Source organism: Asterias amurensis, chromosome 5 (genome assembly GCF_032118995.1).
Source record: "Asterias amurensis chromosome 5, ASM3211899v1".
Lineage (NCBI taxonomy): Eukaryota > Metazoa > Echinodermata > Asteroidea > Forcipulatida > Asteriidae > Asterias > Asterias amurensis.
In genome coordinates this window covers 22,746,230-22,770,054 of record NC_092652.1, presented here as the reverse complement: position 1 = coordinate 22,770,054, position 23,825 = coordinate 22,746,230, and the positions used below count along the sequence as shown (strand labels likewise).

Genomic DNA, 23,825 nt, shown 5'->3' with positions numbered 1-23,825 from the left:
CATACTATTAATAATGGTGTTTGTATTGTAGACTTAAAGACCCTGGACACTATTGGTAATTGTCAAAGATCAGTCTTCTCACTTGGTGTATCTCAGCATATGCATAAAATAACAAACCTGTGAAAATTTGAGCTGAATTGGTCATTGAAGTTGCGAGATAATAATGAAAGAAACAAACACCTTGTAACACGAAGTTGTGTGCTTTCAAATGCTTGATTTCGAGACCTCAAATTCTAAATCTGAGGTCTTGAAATCAAATTCGCGGAAAATTACTTCTTTCTCGAAAACTGTGTCACTTCAGAGGGAGCCGTTTCTCACAATGTTTTATACTACCAACAGCCCCCCATTACTCGTTACCAAGTAAGCTTTTATGCTAATAATAATTTTGAGTAATTACCAATAGTGTCCACTACCTTTAATAATTACAATTTTCTTACAAAGAACCCAAAAATTTAAAATGACACTAAAGTAGGAAGAACATCATTCCTAAAAACCGGAGAACAGACCCTTGTCACTGACGCCATATTTCTTCAGCAACCCAGAAAGTCTGCAAATGCTAGAGTATTATGCACATGTAGGATACGTATGCATAGGTCCATCCAGCATTGCATTTTTTAACAGCAGGCTCTAGTAACATTTGTGATGACATGCTCATGTAAGTATTCCAGTTTGGGGGAAGTGATAAAACAGTGAGGTTTTCTGAGAAATGTCTTTAGTGATCAGGGGCCGATTTCACAAAGCAATAAAATTCATCGCAAGACAAATTTTCAGTATCACCACAGAGATTTGTATTGTGACATCACACTTTACTTAGCAACTACGATTGATTTGAAGTTACGATCAATTTGAGACCTTTGTGAAATTGGCCCCATGGCCCAATTTCAAAAAGCCTGTAAGCACAAAAATTTGCTCAGCATGAAGTTTCTCCCTTGATTAAAACAGGATTACCAACCAAATTTCCACTTGTTGCATTTTGCTTGTTACTGGTATTCAGCTGTTCCTTGCTTATTCCGAAAATCACCCGGAAATTTGGTTGGTAATCCTGTTTTTATCAAGGCAGAAATTTCATGCCGAGCAAATTTTTGTGCTTACAGGCTTTATGAAATTGGGCCAAGGAAAAGCCTTAAAAAACTTGGGAGTATAAGCGTGTTATTAGGTTCTCAAATAGGTATGTCAACAAGAGGAAGGATGATGCAGTACCTGCTGATAACACATATATGATTCGATTGCCTATAGTTATAGCCAGTGGCACGGGTAAACCTATTTGTTTGAATTTCACCTCCATTAAATTTTGAAAGCAAAACTGGAAGCATTATAATGTTACGTGTACTTCACACTGCAGTACTACACAAGGCACGATTGCAGACTTTGACAAAACATTAAGTAGATATTGCACATGTATCTTCAATATTGTAATAATGTTAAAATTTGGAACCCTGATATGGACTCTGTACGGCTAGATCTGTTTTATTTCTGGTTTTTTTCTAATGATTTATTTTGTTTTAAAAGATGTTTAGCTACGATATCATTCATTCTTGTTCAGACTTGTTATTTGTGGTTTCAAAAAAAAAAAATACTATTCATAAAAGTCTCAGATAAAATTATGTAAACCAGAAATTTGGTTCTGTTAAAGAAACAAAGATACTATGTAACATTGTAAAATCGGAAAATGAGAATTCAGTTCATGATCTTTACTAACCTTTTTTGACATGAGGAAGCAGGTAAGTTTTGCAGCCGTTTGCAGGCATTTTAGCACAAACATTTTGGGGAATTTAAAACTGTTGTTCATAACATGGACACCGAGAAATTGTGTACCCATGATTGGGGTTGCGCACATCATACAAAATCTTCATAACTCAGTACATCAGGGATGAGATTGTTCATACTTTTGGCTGAATTCAGACTTTTTATGTCGGCCTAGTGAAGAAAATCAGACAATATTTTTTTCCACAAATAAAGAAATCCTGCTCATTGGTCTACTTCTCTAGTGCTTTGGATACTGTTTCCAAAAGCTCCTTGGAATCTATAACCCCAGGGGTTGCCAAAGGGGTAGAAATGGCACCATTTCAACATACCTTTGAATTTGTATCCAAGTTTCAGACTTTTTCATTAGTAATGACTCTCACCCCTGGTACATGTCTGTGACAATAATCAAAGGAGGTACACCCAGGAGAAATATAAACACTACAAATAAACATAAAAAGTCTGTTTCTGGTGATACAGGTGAGCTTCAAGGTTTGATCGGATAGACAATGGCAGCCCCTAGCCTGAACATCTTATGTCACACTTCGAGGCTTGTGATTTATGCCAGAGATCTGCCGTTGAGCCCACAAACATAAACACCTTTGACCTCACATCATTTCAATGGCAGCCCCTAGCATGAACATCTTATGTCACACTTCGACGCTTGTGAATTATGCCAGAGATCTGCCGTTGAGCCCACAAACAAAATCACCTTTGACCTCACATCATTTCAATGGCAGCCCCTAGCATGAACATCTTATGTCACACTTCGAGGCTTGTGAATTATGCCAGAGATCTGCCGTTGAGCCCACAAACATAATCACCTTTGACCTTGCATCATTTCACATGGATCTGGAGATTCACATTTAAATCTGGAAACATGTGTATACATAAACCAGTAGCTGTCGGATAAGGACATGGGACCAGTCTAGCATGCCCCGTACATGAGAGACTGGAAGAGCTTTCACCAATAGAGGGCAGTATGCTGCTGGGAGCGGATGGGTAAATTATTCTCTCTGGACCTGAGCAATGCGTGCTGGTAATAATGCAACCATCTCCTCACACAATTCATATTCCACCTACAAATACACAAAAAAACAAAATAAATAACAAATCTACCACAGGAAAATTATTACAGAAAAACAAGTTAAGAGAATGAGACCAGGGAAGAGATTGTACAAAATATACAAAGCGAGTCCCTCTTGTCCAGGCAAATAATGAAAGAAAATAACAATCATTTTTGCAAAGAACTGTTTGCTTTCAGAAGCCTGAACTGAAGCCTTTCTAGGTGTGAAGAATTACCTTGTTTGCTAAAACTACATTACTTCAAAGGGGGTCACTTCTAACACCGTTTTAAAGTATCAATAGGGCTCTTTATCAAGTAAGTTTTTATGGTCATTCATTCATCGAGTAATTACTTAACTGTAAACAGTTGATATTTTGTGCCACATTTTCCAGTTCTCACTTACCTGCATTTTGCCCAGAGCCTCTGGGTGCACCTTGCAGTAGTCGACCACCATTTTGTAGTAGCTTAAACTGTGCAAAGAAATTGCATAAAATTACATTAAGATCTCTGTAGTTATACTTGAAGGCAAATAATATCTTTGATTTTTGGAATTGTTTTGATCCTATAAAAATGTAGATATTTACAACAAACTAACCAGTGGAAATCTTATTTCAGAGGGTGGTAGGTTGTTTATGATTGCTTAGAAAAGGTCATTTTGTGTTTTTCATCAAGATGAGAAAAGCACACTAATCAACAGCTCTTCTAAGAACCAACACTTCTCACAAACTTTTTAAACACATCGTTGTTACCATTTGACCCTACCTCAGTTGACCCTACCTCAGTCCCCTAGCTTGTGTGACAACCGTCATCAAATAACATGTACACAACATTATATAGTTGTTTTTTACCCATATACCGATACACCAATGTCTGTTAGCACTGTATACTCAGTACTTTCCCAGAGTTCTGTGAAAAAAATCACAGGCATATTACTTGGGTGGGATTCGAAACCCACGACCTTTGCAATTCTAGAGCAGTGTCATACCAACTATGGATAAGTACTGAGAACTTGCGTAAGTACCGAGTATATATACAGTGCTATTAGACATTGGTGTACAAGGGTCAAAAACAATGAATATTCTTTATCCCCGATTCCCCAAAATTTAACATTGTTTCTAAAAAGGAAAATGGAATTTAATTTTATTTACAAATGACTGATGTTGAAAACAAGCAATGCCGATGATGGCCTTGTTATTTAGTTGACATACCTGGCAGCGAGATTCTCAAGCCTCTGTTCTGAGTTGGGTGTGATTAACTTGGAATGTCTACAACAACAAAACAAAGAAACAAACAAGGAGACTAATTACGTGACTTACTTTGTGAAAGTGTGTATAATAATTATATGTGATGGGCTCTGTGAAAATGAGTCACAAGGAGGAAAATAAACTTATTGGGTTTTATGCATGGCTGACAAGAGCATACAAGAAGCTTCATTTTGACATATCTTACACACTTGTGTATGTTTGGTTCAAAAGTTATGACCTTTTGAAAAATAGATTATGTCACAATCTGAAAATAACCCATACTGGGGAAAAACAGCCTGTTTAATAAAAACTATTGATGTCTAAGGGACGACCAAAAAGAACTTGTTTTATTCACCTTTATCGATCAAAAACATAGTTTTAATTTCAGAAAATGTGAACATATAGATCCTAAAGAAGCATAAAACCACATTAAAAACAAAATTTAAAATTTTTTTTGTTAACCCTCCTATCACTCAACAGCCCTGTACTGGAAAGTGGGTTGTGCAACAAGCGACTCATTTTTGTAGAGCCTTCACATATGTGCAACTAAACTTGTGCTAACATTTTGCCCACCTTGACAGATAGTTCAGAACCAAATGACTGTGCTGAAAAAAATAGTATACAAATTTAAACTTGTGCATTGTGGCATGTTGTGGCCGAGTGGTCTAGCTCACCGGAACCCAAGCTCTGGTGTTTCCAGCGGTAGAGTTGTATTCTTCATTCAGTCATACTCAAGGAATTATACGCAACTCAAACTCCGCTATGACATTCAAAGTCTTAATTCGCCGACTCATGACTATTTTACAAAATTGGTTTTGCATAATTTGGAGCTCCTGGTAAATGGAGTTTCTTGATCAGGAATTGTCTCCAAAGTAATTGTTGGGCAAAAAAACACATTTATTTTCTAAGAAAAAAACATTAATTTGTAGATTTTTTTTATTTTGTTCAAATTTATACGCGTTTTTCCTTATGATCTGTATGGAAAATGGATATAAAATTGCAATTAACGAATGTAAAGCACTGTGCCAACGGAATAAACTGTGAATGAAAGTAAGAGAATTTTCCACAATGAAACCTAACAAATCTAATAGATTGACTTACAATCTGGCCATGCAGAAATAAGCCACCAGGGCTGGTCTCATGACTTCTTCTTCCAGCGTGGTGGGCATCTTATTCTCTTTGTCCTTCAAAGAATCTAAAACATCATTCAGATCATTGCTTTGTTTTAATAACAAACTTGACTCGAAGCAATTTCAAAATGTGGAAGGAAAAAAACATTTTGAAAAAGGGGGGGGGGGGTGGTGAGGAGAGGAGAACCCTGATGATCCCTAGGTGACAATTTTCCTCTCACTTTTTTTTAACATCCTTCAACCATCCTCTATCAAATTATAGCCCAGATGCATGTCCCAATGCGCATGATTGGTGCACAAAGGATTATGTGTGAACTCAGAGTCCAAGCAACCGCACGGCAACCATCTGTAGCGCACTGATTTTAAAGCAATATGGTGCAGTATAAAACCGACATAGAAACATGAAAACTTAAACATGGCATCTTTCTTGGCAGCTTGATGTCGCATTGCGGTATATTTTTTAATTTGCGCTTATTTATGATGGTATATTATTAAAGGCAGTGGACACTATTGGTAATTACTCAAAATAATTATTAGCATAAAACCTTTCTTGGTGACGAGTAATGGGGAGAGGTTGATGGTATAAAACATTATGAGACACGGCTCCCTCTGAAGTGCCATAGTATTCGAGAAAGAAGTAATTTTCCACGAATTTGATTTCGAGACCTCAGATTTAGAACTTGAGGTCTCGAAATCAACCATCTAAATGCACACAACTTCGTGTGACAAGGGTGTTTTTTTTCTTTCATTATTATCTCGCAAGTTCGATGACCGATTGAGCTCAGATTTTCACAGGTTTGTTATTTTATGCATATGTTGAGATACACCAACTGTGAAGGCTAGTCTTTGACAATTACCAATAGTGTCCACTGCCTTTAACACAGACGGTGTCACCCAAAAAGCAAAGTCTGGATGTTAAATTCATGAAATCCCCCAGCAGAAAATATAAATTTAAACCAAAATATTGTGAAGAGAACTTACCAATAAATTGTTGGAAGTATCCTAAACTTTGCTTAATTCTGAAATTCAAAAATAAATTTATATACATTCAGGATGCTATGTAACAGGTGATTTTAGTATGGTTATCAGCAGATTGCACCACAGCACCTTGTAAACCATCACATCGTGCTATGCAAATATTAAAAGGGTATTATTATTTCAAACACAGCTCCACATGCCTTTAAAGAGTTTTGATATAAAACTTTAGGTAAGAACTATGGTCCAACATGACTTACAGTGTGTTGATTTTATGACAGACTTGGTTGGACGGGGCAGTCCCTGAGCCCTCTGCTAATGCTATCTTCAGGTCCATCATCTCGCTTCATAAAAAGGAAACAAATTACAACAATAAGAACTTGGCAAGAGGGAACTAGTTTGTCAACTTCAAATACAAAGGGGGAAGAAATATCTACTGGTTCAAGTCCCAGTTTTCACACTTGTGTCCTTGAGCAAGACATTTACATGTAACCACTATTGCTTTGTTCTTTGGATGAGGCGTAAAGCTGTTGGTCCAGTGTGATGTGTAATGCACATAAAAGAACCCAGTGCACTTATTGCAGAGAGAAGGGTTCGCCCCGGTGTTCCTGGTCTGACTGACAGCATATTGCACCACAGTACCTTGTAAACCATTACATGTTGCTAAAGAAAGGAATTGGTCTCATACTTCAATAAAGTAGCTGCACAATACCTTGCAGGAAAATACTGTATGTTGAAACGCCTCGAGCATTACTGACGATACGAGTGCTATATAAGAAGCCACTATTATTGTTTTTATTCATATACCTTCTACATATGTTTGGTAATCACTTTTAATCTTTACCTGCTTGTTTCAGCTAGTTCATACATGAGCTGCCTGCACACCATTAGGAAGTGTTGAGGGTTGAGTTCTTTAAGAATGCCCTGCAGCATGTCAATACGACGTTTGTGCATTCTACATCGTCTGTCTAGATCCACCTCAAAGGTGGCTAAGACCTTGAACAATGCACTGTGGTCCTGTAAAGGAAAAATGACACTTCAGTTAGAAGGAGAATGAAGGGATTTAAAGGAAATGTTAACACTTGGTAACCACTCTTAAAGTTAGTGGCACTGAAAAACTTTGGTTAGAAGCATACAGCGTTTGATATTATAAAGCATTTTGAGAAACATTTCACTTCGAAGTAATGGGGTTTATGTAAACAGATTTAGAGTTATGCCCCAAAGTTTGAATCCTCTGATTGTGTATTCCTATTGGGCATTACTCTTCCTGCATGTACATATTCGCTCTGAAGCAACTAAGCTGTGATAAAGCGCTATATAAAAATTGACTATTATTACCATCTAGCTCTATATTGGCGGTCTCCCTAATTTGTCAATATCTTCACTTAAGACTTACCCTAATAATCTCAATGTAATCCGAAACGTGGCCATCTAAAACGTAGTACTCCTTGGATTCAGTGATCCACGCCTGTCCAGCCAGAAAGATCTCGCGAGCCTAAACACAGAAACAGTACTTTATTTGGTATGGGTTCCACAACGCTCTCGTCACAAAAACATAATTGCTATCTAAACCGCTTTCCTTTTAGCCCAACACACTTGTAGGATAAACACTGTATAACGAGTGCTTTATGAGTCCCATGAGGAAAATGAACAGGGCACTTGGGTGGGATTAGAATCCACAGCTTTTAATATGCTACACAACCAAGCTTGCCTGGTGACCAGAGGCCAGCTTGGTCTATTGCATAGTTTAACTGAAGAAAAGATTGCATCAGGGAATCAAGGTTTTAGCCAGGATATGTAAAAAGAATGTCAAAATTTGCTGGAAATTGAAAAACTGGGCGTCCAAATTTGACACTACACCTACTTTGTAAGTGACAGATAAGACAGGGTGCACACATTTAAAACAAGGTGTCCAAGAGACACCCAGACACCCCTCTGGGTACGCTATGTAGGTGATAAAGCGCCACATGAATTAGTTTTGCCCATTATAATAAATTGTTGATAAATAGAGAAAAGCTTCCATACCTCCTCAAATGTGACCACACACTTCTCAGTGACCTTGTTCTCTAGCGATGTCAGTTCCAGGCACTCAAACCTCAACGCCAATTTATTGAGTTTCTCCTGCGACTCTGTGCCGTCGTTCTGGGTGTTCTCCTGTGATGTGCTGCTGCCTTCAACGCCTGGCTCTGTTGTTGTTGTTGTTGATGAGTTTGCGTCCGATGTTGATGAAGTTGTATCTGTTGCTGTTTCACTTGGTATGGTTGTAAGCTTGTCTCTACAGAACATGAACAACAAAAGGCACAATGTTTGCTAAATGTGCCAACCAACTTACGTACTTTATAGTAAAGATCCATTTTATGGCATTACTCAATGCTAACACAAAGACTTGCTTAGAAAAGCACAAAAAAAACATGTTACCAGCCAGAATACCACACAGTTACTAATGCTGTGACTGCTTAGCCTAGAAATTGGCTAGGCAGAATTTTCTGCTCAACAGCTTCATGAAGTTGGGTCCAGATGGTCAAATACAAGCAGCACTTCTATCTGACCCATAGAATTATATATAAGAACGAGAGGGCGCACTGGTGATGCTTCTTGCACAAACGCGACGAGACCACAAGGAGACACGCGCGCACCATTCTGTACGCGCGTTGAATATGAAACACACGCTGGAATTTGTGTTTATTGAGCAATGCTGTTTTGTCAACTTACAAAATGGCCGCCTGCGCGCATGCCAGTTTTGCGTATATAGGCCAGTGCGCCCTCTAGTTCTTATAATATATAACGATATGATCTGACCCTTTCTTACTTGGAAAAGTTGAGTAGAGCCAGGCAGTATTTGAGCCAGCATCTAGCAATATCAGCTTTATGGCGTTTCAGCTTGTCTATATCATCATCAAGTTGGTCCTCCTCTGTTTCAACGGCTGGCAGCTTCTGTAGAGCCTCAGCGTAGATCCGTGTTGCACTCGCTGCGTGGTAAACAACAAATATGAGGATTTAACTCAAGCCAGAGGTGAAACTCACTGCTGACAATACAGTCTGAAACTATGATCCAAGTTTTAAGAGATACCTTGAAAGTATGTAATTTACACCTTTTGGTAAACTGCTGGGGTTGAGATTTCTTAGAGCTTTAGGAACAGAGTACTCAGCACAAGAGAGGTAGATCAAAGGCTATGACTTATCAGAATGTGGAAAAAATTATGACTGTTATTCTTCAACAGGCTAACTTAAAAAGTCTGAAATTTCTCATCCCTGTCGGGCTCATCAGGCCGGTGAATATTTCCATTCCCCCTTGACTGGATGCAAGCCCATTGCAGGTTACCCCAAGCTCTGGCCAGTACCCATTTGTACCCCTTGGTGGAGAGAAGCAATTATGATAAAATGCCTTGCTCAAGGACATAAGTGTCACGGCTGACCAGGCCAGGATTCAAACCCACATTCTTGAGTCCATCAAACTAAACTGCTCCCCCACGACACCCCATGTTGGCGCTAGGGGTCAATAACTCTGTGAATTGATTACCTAGACAATGCCTTGCTTGACTGTAGTCGTCCTGTGTGATGTAATACTGTGACAGTGTTGCGCAGTTCAGTGCCCAGTCCATGGGTTCATACTGACTGGTTTCCAGTTGTCTCTTCAACGTCTCATGACAATGGCTGGCAGACTGGTCATCAAAACAAAATGATATCAAAACAAAATCAGATATAACATTAATAATACTAATTGTGTATGTATTGCTGTACCTACAGGCGTCTGAAAGTACTAATTATGACATTTTAAGACAGTTGTACTACGTTTTTGAACTTGGATGACCCATATAGCACCTTGTAGAGGTTTACAAGGTGATGTGGTGCAATCTGCAGCCACGACCAGAAACACTGGGGCAAACCCCTTCTCTTAACGATAATTGTAGTGGATTCTTTTACTTGCATTAGACAAAAAACTCTGGACCTAATAATGCTTAACAACCCATCCGAAGGATGAACCAAATATTGTCAAGTGTCCTGTTCAATGACATAGGTGCCATGACCGGAACCCAAACTCACACGGTGACAATACCAGTTTTTAAGTTCAGCATACTGGCCGCTCCGCCAAATTTTTATACAGACATGGCACCTACATTGCCTTTTAGGAAAAAAATGAAAATAAAATCACTATTTTTTCCTGCAACTTTGAGTTTTGTACACTACCTTTTCGCTGTCTCCAAGATTACCGTAAACTTGCGCTAGGTAGTACAGAGTATGAGTGTAGCCCTTCTCAAATTGCTGTTGCCTCTTGTGATCAGTGAATCGGTGCTCTTCTGGAACAAGGAGGCTGTTAAATAACAAAAATCAGGGGGTTATTTCCATCATGCAAAAAAGGTTGTTAAGCACAGAAAAAAATTGCTTAGTAGAAATAGGTTACAAGGCAAAATACCTTCAAATGTACACTGCTACTTTTATCACGGTTATGAAATTGGCCATCATTAAAGGACCAGCCGTCGATTTCACCAAGCTCTTCCTCACTTAAGACTAATCTTAGGACTTAGGACAGGTCCCAACCCTGCACAGTAGCATGCAGACCTTAAGTCGATAGGACGAGTTACTCGTCCTAACTCGAGATAAGACGAGTCTTAACTTTTTGTGAAATCGACCCCTGATAAAAAAGGAGACTTTGGGGCACACTAAGTGGCAGGGCTGGCTTTCACACAAAAAATTCTCTTTATAGTTCAATCAAAATATTAGTTTAGAGAACCATAATAATAAATAAATAAACATGACATTTATATAGCGCATTTTTACCAGAGGATGCAAAGCGCTGGAAAATGAAAAGAACAGAGAGCCAGAAGGGCAGGGTTTTTTGGTTTTTTTTTTTTTTGGGGGGGGGGGTACACTGGAGAAACCAAGATTACATGCGAGCAGAGAAAAGATGAGTCTTGAGGGCCTTTTTAACAAAGTGTTACAAGGGGGCTTTGGCTCAGTCTTTGGCTTGGCCTCAATCCGCAATGTTGGATCCGTGAATTTTGAACTTTATTTCCCAACATCGACAACAGAGTCCAAGCTGACGACAGACCCTAAGCTGAGGTTTGAGAAGAAGCCCTTGGTGAACATCTGTACATACTCATTGATTCCAAATGGAGCTGCACCGACCTCGTGCTTGAACTTCTTGTAGACGCTTTCAGCTTCCTAAGGACAAACGGTGAAGCCAATTTTAATCAACATTTCTACTATTTTTTCTCCATTTTGGATCCTTGTAAAGATAATAACAATAATAGTTATAATAATGTTACTTACATGTATACCGCTCATTTTCCATAATAACAATTATCAAATGCTCCTTACAAAAAGGCAAATTAAACAAGAAAATACATACAGATAAGAAAAGAACAAAAACAGCAGCAAACAGAAGCAACTACACAATTTAAAAAGAACTTCTAACATACATGCTCTGTATCCACAATTGGGGACATAGAGTTGCCCAAACAGCGTGATGTAATGCAGATTGCCATCTGCCGTGCCAGAGACTCGAGGTCTACTTCCAGCTGTTACAAGGTCTCTTGGTCTTTTCCAGTCTGGGATTGGGCGGGAACCTCATAACAAAATTTTTTTTTTAACAAGACTTGTGGATAATCAAGTCATTGTACCAAACTTTATTCACATCCGACTCCCAACTGACTGATTGCCTCACCAGTAAAAACTCCAGGGCTTTCTGCAGCTCTCTCCTCCCACTCCAGAGGATCCCAAGCTGATTGAGTGTCTTGACAGTCAGAGAAACCGCCCTTGTGTCTAGGGACAGACCCTTGAGCATCTTACGGCAGGCGCTGAGGTAGTCCTCCCCTGATGAGGTCTCCTCAGTGTCCACGTAGTTGACGCCAAGATGGTAACGGAGACTCGCTAACATCAGATGCAGATCTGGGGAAGCGGAACAGATGAGGGAGTTTTGCATGTGGAATGGGTTTTCAGTATCTACTTGATTGCAAGGGTTTCCCCATTTCTCACATCTAAAACATAATTTTGTCTCCTATGCATGGCATTCTTGGTGCTTATTCTACTATAATCAAGTAGATAATCAAGAGTGTCGTAGATGAGGGCTACAATTATCGCACCTAATACGTAAACAACAGTTGCTCATCTGCTGTCACCAGACACTACTCATCGTACCAGACCTTACTCAAATGTAACTCACACATACAGGCCTTGAACTTCGCTCTTGAAGGGGCACAGCAATTTTTCTCTGATAAGGGGCACTTCTATGAGGAATAGTTCAATTTGTATTGAAACTTTGCCAAGGGCACCACAGCAAAAGCACAGGGCACCACAGCAATTGCTGTGGGTGCCGTGGGTTATTTTGAGGCCTGCATATGGCTTAAAAACTTAATGGCCGTACCTGAGTCTTGCTGCTGCTGTTGCTGTTGTTCATCTGTATTAATTCCATAGTAGTGTTCAAGCTTTGCCCGAAGTTCCTGATAGATTTCCCTCGCTGCATACTTAGACTTAAACGGATTGGTCTCTGGATCATTCTTAGAATCCTGTAACATTCAAAGTAGATATGCAAATTTAATATAAGTCATTGCAGTACTCGCCATGCTAAAACATAGGATTTGAACTGCCACTAGCTACCAGATGGTCTAGTTGGTAAGAGACTGCTCTTAAATTGCAACAGGGGTCGAAATTGCCACTAGCCCGCTAGCCCGGGACTACCAGATTTACAGCCGGGCTACTCATTTTTCCAGTTTGATAGCCCGACGGGCTAGTGGAAAAATAATGCAAAAATCATCATCACAAACAATAAAGAACTATGTTATTGGTGTATTGTAAAGTTTGAGCCGTGACGCGAGACATAATGTGTCTTTCGGGCTACCAAATTCTAATCAGGGCTACTAAAAATTATTGGTCACTAGCCCTGCTGACTACCATGGAAATACACTTAATTTCGACCCCTGAATCGTCTCCTGAGAAGAAAATTATTTTTGTGACATATTAATGACTGAAGTTAACAATTTATAACTGAAGTTAATTCTTTTTAAAATGTGTTTTAAGAGACTAATAATGTGTACACATTTTGATCATTCCTGTTGCAGGTCACTGGAGAACACTTAGAGATTGATGTTACCGGAGAGTGGCTCGGGTAAGTTGCCTTGTTCCTTTGTTGCAGTACATGTATCAACTAACTAAAAGAAGTCTGGATTTTCTGAGGTATGTTAAAAAAACTCTCTCTGACCCCCTCTCTGCGCTGCAAAAAAAATTCAGGCTCTGAAGGAAAGAGTCACTTGCATCCCTGCATACATGTTCTTTGTACTTGGACTTAATCTTGGACTTTTTGAAGGTTTTTTTATCATTAATCCCCCTCTTCAAGAAGGGCCTCTTGTCATGGTTGACCAAACAAGGTTATTTCTGAGGCCTTAGGTGCACTGACAAGATCTCCCTCTTGTATTAGTTGAACTTGTTTGATGGCGCACTAGTTAAGATCGAACAAGCGAAACAGGTCAACTCTTGCAGATAGCAGCTTTGATGGTATCGAGCTTCTATTGCTACCATTAGAACAATCTTTGTCCTGGATGTTTTAGTAGCAAACGTTCGTCTTGTCTGATTTTTGCTGCCTTCACTAGTTGCCCACATTGTACGAGTCGCTCAATCTTTCTCTGACTTTTTCAGCTTTCGTAATCCAAATAATCAAAAAAATATGGCCATTACCACCGGCTGGATGCATGGTCTATCTCCGAGAATCAAGTCCATCTTCTCTTGAAACAGCACTTCTATTCGGCCAGCACCACTCCTCATATTCGTGGCCCTGGCCTTCTTGTACGTGTAGCTTCCCTTCATGTTTTTGATTTTGTTGCGTACTTCTTTCACATTCCTGACATAGCCAACTCCCCCCCCCCCCCAATTTTTTTTTTAATTGTCCCAAACACTGCTGTTTTACGACTGTTACGGACAGTGCCTTCAAACTTGCTCAGAATCTCCTCACTAGACCAAATATCAAGCAAATTGACCGAGAAAACATTTACCATCCATATGAATAAAAGCAAGAAAAAGTTTTGACTTGCAAGTATTTACTAAAATTATCTATGTTTAGTGAAAAGTACGCTACAGCGTTTGGAAACGTTCCGCATGGGATTAATGCTTTTTGTCCCAAAGAGATATACTACTGAAATACTGAAGAGACTCTAATGCACAGTGTTTCACTACAGAAACAATTGATTAACATAGCTAACAATTTGTTTATCTTTATGCTGAGGATATGTTAAAAAAAATCATAATAATTTTTGAAACAAGTTAATGCATTTCAATAGCATTCTCTATAGACCTCTATCATGGTGCAGCCAATATCGATATCATTGTAACTAACCCGAGGCTGGAGGAACAAAGAAGTCTGGTTCATATTTGCAAAATGATTATTAGCAATCTTTATCAATGGGGCTTAGCGCATGCTCGGACATTTTGAAGAAATTGTAAAAGCAATTTACTTTTGAGTAAAGGCATCCATATCAAACTTATATGCAAACATACTGTAATCAATGTCGTAATACGTTAGAGCTTGAAGTACAGTTTCAATGCTGTTTAGCATGGGGTTCTTATTTAGTGTACTAAAACGACTACCGAAGCACACTAGACAAGTTCAGGTAGATTCAGTATTTGATGATTTTATTGACGACTCACTCTCATAACACAGTGACAACTTGTACCAAATTTAAAATACATACACTATTTCAATTCACAATTCACGATGATCAAATCATGTTACTGATTATTCTGCTGATCATTCTTGAAAAGAAAATACAGCTAGGCTGAAACGAATCGGGCTGAAACAAGCCATGTGCCAATATATCATTTTCTAATATGTTTTGAGTTTTTGTTTTAACCCTAGTTAGATTCCTACTCATACCTATCAGTATCAATTATTATTAATACAAAATTTTTAAAGATGGACTATAACGGTACTCCTACATTAAAATCACTATCAGAACTTGTTTATGTTGTGTTCAGCTATCAATTCATTGTTGTGATCATGTTTTTCTCCAAATAATTTTGCTACAATTTCACCGAAAAAATTTGACCTCGATTCTTCGATTTTGAAATTTCCCGCCCTGTACTGGTTCCCGGCTATTAAACCAACACTGAAATCCAAGCGGAATTGTAAACCAGCGGACGTCATGAACGCGGTCAAAAAATGGTGATGTCATACCCATGAAGCAACGAGAGTAAACAAAGATTACGCCATGTTACTCCGTGTGTTGTGTATGCGTTTTCATCCACACTATAGGCGTTCGTGTGTGCTACGAACAGGGGTCGAAATTGCCACTAGCCCGCTAGCCCGGGACTACCAGATTTACAGCCGGGCTACTCATTTTTCCAGTTTGATAGCCCGACGGGCTAGTGGAAAAATAATGCAAAAATCATCATCACAAACAATAAAGAACTATGTTATTGGTGTATTGTAAAGTTTGAGCCGTGACGCGAGACATAATGTGTCTTTCGGGCTACCAAATTCTAATCAGGGCTACTAAAAATTATTGGTCACTAGCCCTGCTGACTACCATGGAAATACACTTAATTTCGACCCCTGTTGCAAATTCACAGAACTTGGGAAAGTACCGAGTATACAGTGCTAACAGACATCGGTGTAAAGGGTAAAACCAAAATTAATATTAAAAGCAGATGTTCGTCAGGGACAAAAATAAGGCAAACTTTAAGGGAGGGCACAAGGGGTGCCCCAGTTTTTCTAAATTTTATTTGGCCAATAAAACTATAGTTTCCGTTTGTATTTTTCTTGACCAAATCCTCTTTTTAGCAGTCTTTTTTGTGCCATTTGTACAGAATTTTTTGTTTTTTAATAAGATAATATATTTCATGGTGGTAACAACAGAAACATTGTCTGTGTGTTAATTGGACAAATTAAAACACTAAAATTTGTACATAAAAACTTATAATTTATTATATTACACTTTGTCTTGGTTATTTTCATCAACGGTTCATATTTCAAATGGGGGGGGGGAGACACAGTGACATCACTTCAGGGTACATTGACCCATTTACTTCTACTTAACTACTCGGCAAAGTCCCATGATGGGATATCATGCCACGCCATTTGTCCCTCCTTACGATTAAGCCACTGACTGACTTGGTGATTACATCCATGTTAAACAATAATTTATTCCTGTTAGTCACTTAGCATGCTTAGTCTGTGAGCTTGGTTACTAGGCCTTTACCACCTAGGGAAAAAATACCATATCTGACCCCCACTTTTTAAGTACACTTTGGTTGGGTCATTGTCACAAAAAGTGACCAACACTGGCAACAACACTCACTGACACTGACTAAATGATTCATCATTTTTGTAGACCTTCCATCTAGTACTTACTATACTTTGAAAGTAAAGCCCTTACTAAAAATACTAAACTTGTTGTCATAAGGTTTAACGCGATTCAGAAACGCAATGCATTGTGGGAAGGAATATGGGGCGGTTTCTATGCAGTTTCTACGACTCGCGCACGCAACGCCTATACCTTTGTGTGGGTTCAACAGCGCCCTCTCTTGATATTTTGCTATTCGCGATAAACCTTATGGTAATGGTTGTTTTCGCACAATCCCCAATCCAATGGTTGAAAGGCACTATTTAGTATTTGGCCTTGGGAAGGAAAAGCCAAACCCAAAGGAAGCACTGTTTGCCCTCTTTCCTTTCCACAGTGCATTCTGACCATTGTGTGAAATCAACCGGGGAGTGTTATTGGGTGCGTTCATTTAGCTTCCCTGAGTCGACCCCGGTGTGTGTGGCGTTTTTTTTCTTCCAGGACGAACGTGTGCAGATAATTACCCACGTTTGTCCTGGGAATGCAACAATGCAATCTCACTCTCATCATGCTCATAGTCATACAATACATGTCATCATGAATCATTAAGAATAAGAATGTCATTATTTTTTTCGCCGGTGCCGATATTTTCTCTCTTATCTAATAGTTTTTTCCCTTGAGCCTAGGTAACGATTACAATCTCTGTTTGTGTGTATAATGCCGCATCCATAATATACACTTTCCCTGATCCAAAATTACACAAACCTCTTCCGTAAGCTTTCTTGCTTCTGCGAACTTGGCAAACCCTTCGCTAATCATGAACTCCATGTAAGTCGCCATCTTGGATTTGAACTGCAGCCATAACTTAATTTCACCGCTAGGTGGCGCTATACTACAATTAGTTATGTGTGCAACAAGCTAATCAACCAATGCTAAAGTTTAAAAAATACTTTTGAAAAAATTAATGAGTCTTTGAGCCTCTTGAAAACAAGTCAAATATATTTTCTGACACATAAACATCATTTTTCTTTTCAAGGTGTAGACGCTTATCCGTGAGGCTCATCCAGAATCGTGAATTCCCCGCCGAGGCTAGAACTATAGCAAACTGGCTGGAAAAGTAGAGGGCCTTGTTAATCATACTAGTAATATGCCTGCCTAATGCTTAAGATTGGAAATTTACAACCTTTAGGGGTACAATCTTTTATCATTTTTCAACAATAAATCAAAGTCTTGGCCACAAAATCTTCGATTTACAGACAAAGTTGTGTGTTTACTCGTGCAGCTCCCACCAGCGGCACACGATTTCTCTCTCTATTATGCCTACCCTTTTAGCGACTTTCAATGGTGCTAACTGATGAGATGTGGAGGGTCATACAGAATACCCGAAGAAAACCACATTATTTATTCATTGCAACAGATTAATTTATTGTCTGAATACAAATTTGTAGAGTTTATGGTCAGAATAGTTCTAATTGTAAGGTTCAGACGAAACGGTTCTACTTGAGTTCAGAACAAAGTACATCGTTCTTTTGAGGCAATGGACAGTTTAATTTAGGGGACAACAGGGGAACCAGAAATTGGGAGGGGGGCGACCACCTAAAGAAACAGGTAGACAATTTTTCAGTTTTAGATGTTGGAGGAAAACACCAGAGAATTATTCCAGGGAAAACCCAAGCAGTCAAGTAGGGACTGAAACCCCAATCCACATAGTGCTCCCGGTTGGATTTCGAACCGATGTCCAAGAGGTAAAAGGCGAGGCAAAACACCACTACACCAATCTGACTTCCAGAAAGAGGGGGGGGGGGAGTACTGCAGGTTAAACATAAATTGTAGGAACGGAGAATCAGCACCAGCTTTACCATCTTTTCATGAGTTTCTCTCTACGAGGAGAGTATACATTTTTTGACACGTTATGCCATTTTCATTTGGGGTGGGGGCAAGCGGGGGAAAAGTTAACTTTTGTGCTTTGTAATTATATCAAATAATTAATTTGTGCGGTTTTCCGATCTAATTTGGGTGAGGGGGCAATGGGGAGGCATCATATCCGCTCCCCTTGATTAAGTCAAACATTGTGCGTTATGTTGCTCGGGGTTTAATGAGTTGGTTCTTGCGTTGTGTTTTTGAATGATAGCTGAAATGGTTTCGGGTATTACAAATGAGGCTCACAGAAACTTCTTCGGACACTCTCCGTGAGCATCTGGCGAAAAGGGAAGAAGAGCACACCCGGCCCCGCTCAAAATGTCCAGTCGTGCCGGTGATCTTGTTAGATCATCGCGCCGCACTGGGCCGATTTCACTGATGCTTGGCGATCATCGCGAACGGGGACTTTAGTGAACTCGCTCCCGGAGCGCGAGACACACTTACAATATGCTTACCAACCCAAAAAATTACCAACCAAAATACCAATAATTCATAAGGACCATTTGTGACTCGTCCTCCCCATTTTGGCCCAACAGAAATTTGCTACCAACCAGTGCTTAGCCGTAAGCAGGGCCCAGTTTCATAGAGCTGCTAAGTACACAAATTTGCTTAGCATGAAATGTCTTCCTTGATAAAAACAGGATTACCAACCAAGTTTCCTATTGTTGCATATTGATTGTTGCAGGTAAGCAGCTGTTGTTTGCTTATCCTGAAAATCACGTGGAAATTTGGTACCATACGTTCAAATAGATCATCAAATTCAACCGCATTTGATATACAAATTCTCTCTTTCCCCCTAGTACAGTAACCGACTGGAACTCACTTCCTGTCAATGTAACATCCACAACCGATCAACAAGTTTTCAAGCAATAACTATAAAAGCACCTAAGGATATAATGACTTCATGCGAACTCAAAATCCTGCCAGGATTACTACAACGGCTAAGCCAGTAAAGTGCCCTTCTCACGGCTTCGGCTTTGGATTCGGGTTCAGGCTCCGTTCTCTCGCCTGAAGCCCTGTGAGCACGTACGCAAAGCCCGCGCAAATCGTTAAAAAATGCGGGGCCAAGCTAGCCTGAGCCGAATCTGGAGCCGAAGCCGAAGGGCATATGAATTGAGCAGTAACTCATGCAGAAAAAAACAAAAACACAACATGGTATAATCACAGGAAGACCCTTGATGAACGAACTCATTTCCCCTCTCATACCCCCCCCCCTTATTATGGCTTCTGTCTGTAACGGCCTTGCTTTTTTTGTAAACAACGATATTTAACAAAAAATCTTTGTGATCATACTGCAGTTACCTTTAGACCATTGACTAACATTTTTCTATCGAACATGAACGGTTTCCTTTCCCCAAAAGGAGAGAAAGAAATATTTTCCAGGAATCATCTTCCTGGCCGAAAACATGTTGTTTTTGCATTCCTCAACCTTCATTAGCAACTGCAGGTAGGTGATGGGATAGACTGGGCCCAATTTCATGGCTCTGCTTACCGCCGAATTCTGCGCTTACGATCGCGATTCCCCGCTTACGTGCAAGCGCCGAATTTATACGCTAGCCTTGTAAGCGTAGAATGCCTAGTAACGTGAAGTACGCACGCGCAGAAGCCCAAATTCGCCGCTAACCCGTGAAATATGCTTGCCGTAAGCACAGAATTCCCTGCTTCCGTAAGCGCCGATTCTGTGCTTACGGTAAGCAGAGCCATGAAATTGGGCCCAGGTTGCTTTTCAGAACCAGCGATTTCATTGGATACAATAATTTCATTGGTTAAACGTACCTGTGTTTTGATTTGTCAGAGGTGACGTACGGCAGCTGCACTTCCCGTGGTTGTCTGCATATGAAAGTAGGTGAAAGGTGAAGAAGGGCGAGGATTGATCTACTCTGTGGCGTTATTCACGAGCCTCGAAGTGTGACGTCAGGATGTCCGGGCTAGTGATGGGATTGCCCGTAATGATACTGTCAGAGTTCATGCCGCGACAAAGCAGGTTTTGTCCTTTGGTTTTTTGTTAAAGGAAGAACAGGTCTGGAATTTCAACTTCGGGAGGACAATAAGGGCTATTACCTTTTTGCGAAGGGCACTTCCATTTGGGAAATCTTTAAGTCTATTTGGAAACGTCTAAAGGGGCACCAAGACCAGGGACAAGAGGCTGCCTCAGTGTAATTCTAGTCCGAACAATGACAGCCATTTTAATTTGGAAAATGGCTGGTTGTTCTTACTACAAGTTTGCCAATCTACCTCACTATACATTGTCTTAAAAGTTACACCGTGCCTATGGAGACCACAGTAGTAACGGGCTTACCTTTGTCTAAAATGGCAAAGTTGTTCCATCCATGCCAAAGACATTACGGCTATAGAAGTAGGTTTGAATCGTTTCTACATTCACCGGAAATTAAAGTTCTGTGTATGTGTATTTTTCTTTTTCTTATTTTTTTTTCACATGCACAAGTTTGATGAGGTTTAAACAATTAGTTATGAGTTGTGTTGACTTATTTCGGAAGTTAATTCTTGGACACGACTCGAAATTTGGTAAGCCTACTCCAAGGATGATGATAATACGAAATTAATTGGTTAAAAGGATCGTAGCGGTTGATAGTATTTTGAGAGAAGATTTCTCTTCGAAGTATTTGGATAATTGTTAACGAAATGCACGAACCGTTTCTCAGATTTCTGAAGGTTGGTGTCCATTCGTGAATGTTGGGCCCAGGGATGCGGTTGGTACCAGCTGCCAGTCTGTCACCTCTCTAGAAAAACGTAGATGGATTCGATGTTCTTGTAAAAAAATACTGTGACATTTTTTGAGCTGTTTTCTCAGCTAAAACTTATGATTTTATTGTTTTTTTCTTTTTAATTTTAACTTTTTAAATAAGAAAAACGTTGACGACTTTGACTTGTTGACTTTGTGGATTTCGGCGCGATAAGGAACTGAGACATAAGTTGTAACTTGGCCACTAATAATTGAAGCTTTAACTTTCCAGAGTGGGTGCTCCAACTTTTGTTGCAATGTTGGTATTACAAGACTGTTGTTGTTGCTGTTGTTGAATGTGGTGTTTGTTGTTGTTGTTGTTGTTATTATTGTTGTGGTTGTTTTGGAAGTGCTGTTGTATTTGTTGTTGGTTGTTGTATTTGTTGCTGTTGCTGCTGCTGTTGCTGTTTAGCCAAATTGCCTGGTTGCCACTAAAATTACCTCGTTATATGACATGGCCTAAACCAACCCCTCCCCCGCTACGGTACTTCTTACCTGTGTACAATTTTTTTAACACTTAAATTGCCTAGTATGTGGCTCTTTTTTTTTTTTTTTTTTTTAAGATAGCAAACAAAAACAAAAACAAAGGAAAGAAATGGAAAAATTGTCTCAAAGTAAAATGCAAGGATGTACACACACTTTCCATGTAAAGTTAAGGCATGTGATAATGAATTAAGCAGACTATACAAAACACGGACACGCCCTTTTTCGCCGAAGGCGTTATACAGGGTGTCTCAAAAAAAGCTACACACTTTTGAAATGGCTGTGAACAGTGCTCATCCAATCATGAATTACTTTCGGACTTTTTGGTGTCATATGAAAGTTGAGTCCATAAGCTATCCATACATATAAACCTTTTCCCCCAGAATCATATATATATTTTTTTATTCGGCAGCTGTTTCACGTATAAAGAAAAAGTCTAGGGGGTGCGGAAGATATGCAGTTAAACACTATTTTGCCTTGAGACAGAACCCAGACGGGTTGTGAACACACAAAACAGAAGTTTTTCTTCTCAAACCTTCCCGGGTCGGCCAGACTTGTCGTCCGCAAGGAAACTTTGAGGCATTTGGAGGCAATCAACTGCACAAACGGGACCACTTTGGTAGCATAGGAGTAATTTTTCAAACAGTGCCATTTGATCCCCCAACAATGTTATAAATCTTCAAATGTGAATGCCTTTTCTTTTGAGAGATTGCATGGAATCGGTTGCCTGTAATAATTGTCTCTTGTGTGACATGACCCTTATTTGAATGAATTCGCATGGCGCGCCTTTCTAATTTTCGCCTCTTGATATTTCACGGACCAAAGACAGCAAAATGTCAGAAAATAAAACACATAATCTCAAAAGATTCCTCCTCAAAAGATAAACACTCAATACAAAAGGCTAAAAATACCAGAGAGCATCTTCATTAAGACCTCAAAACCGTTAACAGGCCCGGCTGGTAGGCGGCTTCGCCATACACATGCAAGTGCCTTGCACGCTCATCTGTCACACTTGTATGGCAGTCCGGGGCCTTTGAGCAGGCTCGGATGAATGGTCATTTGTAATTAGGGCGCTCATTTATCAAGTTAAGTACAAGACAACAGAAGTGAGGAAAGATATATAAATAGAGAGAAAGAGAACTAGAAAAGAAGAAAGAAAAAGAAAAACAAAACAAAACATCCCTTCCAACCCCACCCCCACAAATCGTTTGAATTATTTTGTTTTATTATCAAATAATAACCCAGAGTTGTTCCCCAAAACACCTGAGAAGACGTTAACCTTTTTTTTTCAATTCCCACTTGCAGATCTTGCGCCACTCGCACTCTTTCGAATTTTTTACCGAAAAACCTTGATCCGCTCTTTTCAGTAAAGAAAGTTGAAATGTAACTTTTAATAAATTTGTTAAAGGCAGAGGACACTATTGGTAATGACTCAAAATAATTATTAGCATAAAACCTTACTTGGTGACAAGTAATGGGGACAGGTTGGTGGTATAAAACATTGTGAGAAACAGCTCCCTCTGAAGTGCCATAGTTTTGGAGAAAGAAGTAATTTTCCACGAATTTGATTTCGAGACCTCAAGTTTAGAACTTGAGGTCTCGGAATCAACCATCTAAACGCACACAACTTCGTGTGACAAGGGTGTTTTCTTCTTTCATTATTATCTCGCAACTTTGATGACCGATTGAGCTGAAATTTTCACAGGTTTGTTATTTTATGCATATGTTGAGATACACCAACTGTGAAGACTGATCTTTGACAATTACCAATAGTGTCCACTGCCTTTAAAATAAACGAACATTTCAAAACATTTCCCATTCACGGATAATAAGCCAGTGCTTTCTGGTAAAACCTCAAGGCAAACAAAGGGGCTGAGCACTGTATCGATAATTATTGGTTTGCAATTACCAACGTTATTTGTATACTATAGCTGATACAGATAAGTCTATCAAACAATTTACATCGCATGGCAGATTCAGAGCATGAGTGACAAATTATTCGAAACCAGAGATTTGCCCGAATCAGAGGTCCAGTCTCTTTTAAAATGTGGCTAAAACTTACCCTGCTGCTGATGCATGCTGCTGCTGCTGCTGCTGCAACAGCATGCAGCAGCAGCAACAACAACAGCAACAACAACAGCAACAGCAACAGCAACAGCAACAGCAACAGCAACAGTACAGCAACAGCAACAGCAACAGCAACAGCAACATCAACAGCAACAGCAACAGCAACAGCAACAGCAACATCAACAG

General features: G+C 39.6%; 1 protein-coding gene across 2 annotated transcripts; it reads right to left on the bottom strand.

Moving 5' to 3' along the window:
• Positions 1–88: 88 nt before the first annotated feature.
• Positions 89–17,272, bottom strand: LOC139936918 (KIF-binding protein-like). Of its 2 annotated transcripts, XR_011786034.1 has the most exons (17): positions 17,192–17,272; positions 12,523–12,664; positions 11,824–12,047; positions 11,257–11,321; positions 10,347–10,470; positions 9,679–9,820; positions 8,968–9,127; positions 8,184–8,433; positions 7,555–7,653; positions 7,003–7,175; positions 6,419–6,502; positions 6,165–6,202; positions 5,155–5,248; positions 4,018–4,074; positions 3,213–3,279; positions 2,575–2,822; positions 89–2,350 (listed from the first exon to the last, which is right to left on the bottom strand). XR_011786034.1 is itself a non-coding variant. In XM_071931744.1 (16 exons), the coding sequence occupies exons 1-16, from the start codon at positions 17,264–17,266 to the stop codon at positions 2,751–2,753; spliced, it is 1,866 nt and encodes a 621-aa protein (XP_071787845.1). In that variant the 5' UTR covers positions 17,267–17,272; the 3' UTR covers positions 89–2,750. The 2 variants fall into 2 exon arrangements, 1 of the variants encoding a protein (XP_071787845.1); XM_071931744.1 differs by having other exon boundaries at positions 89–2,822.
• Positions 17,273–23,825: the final 6,553 nt, after the last annotated feature.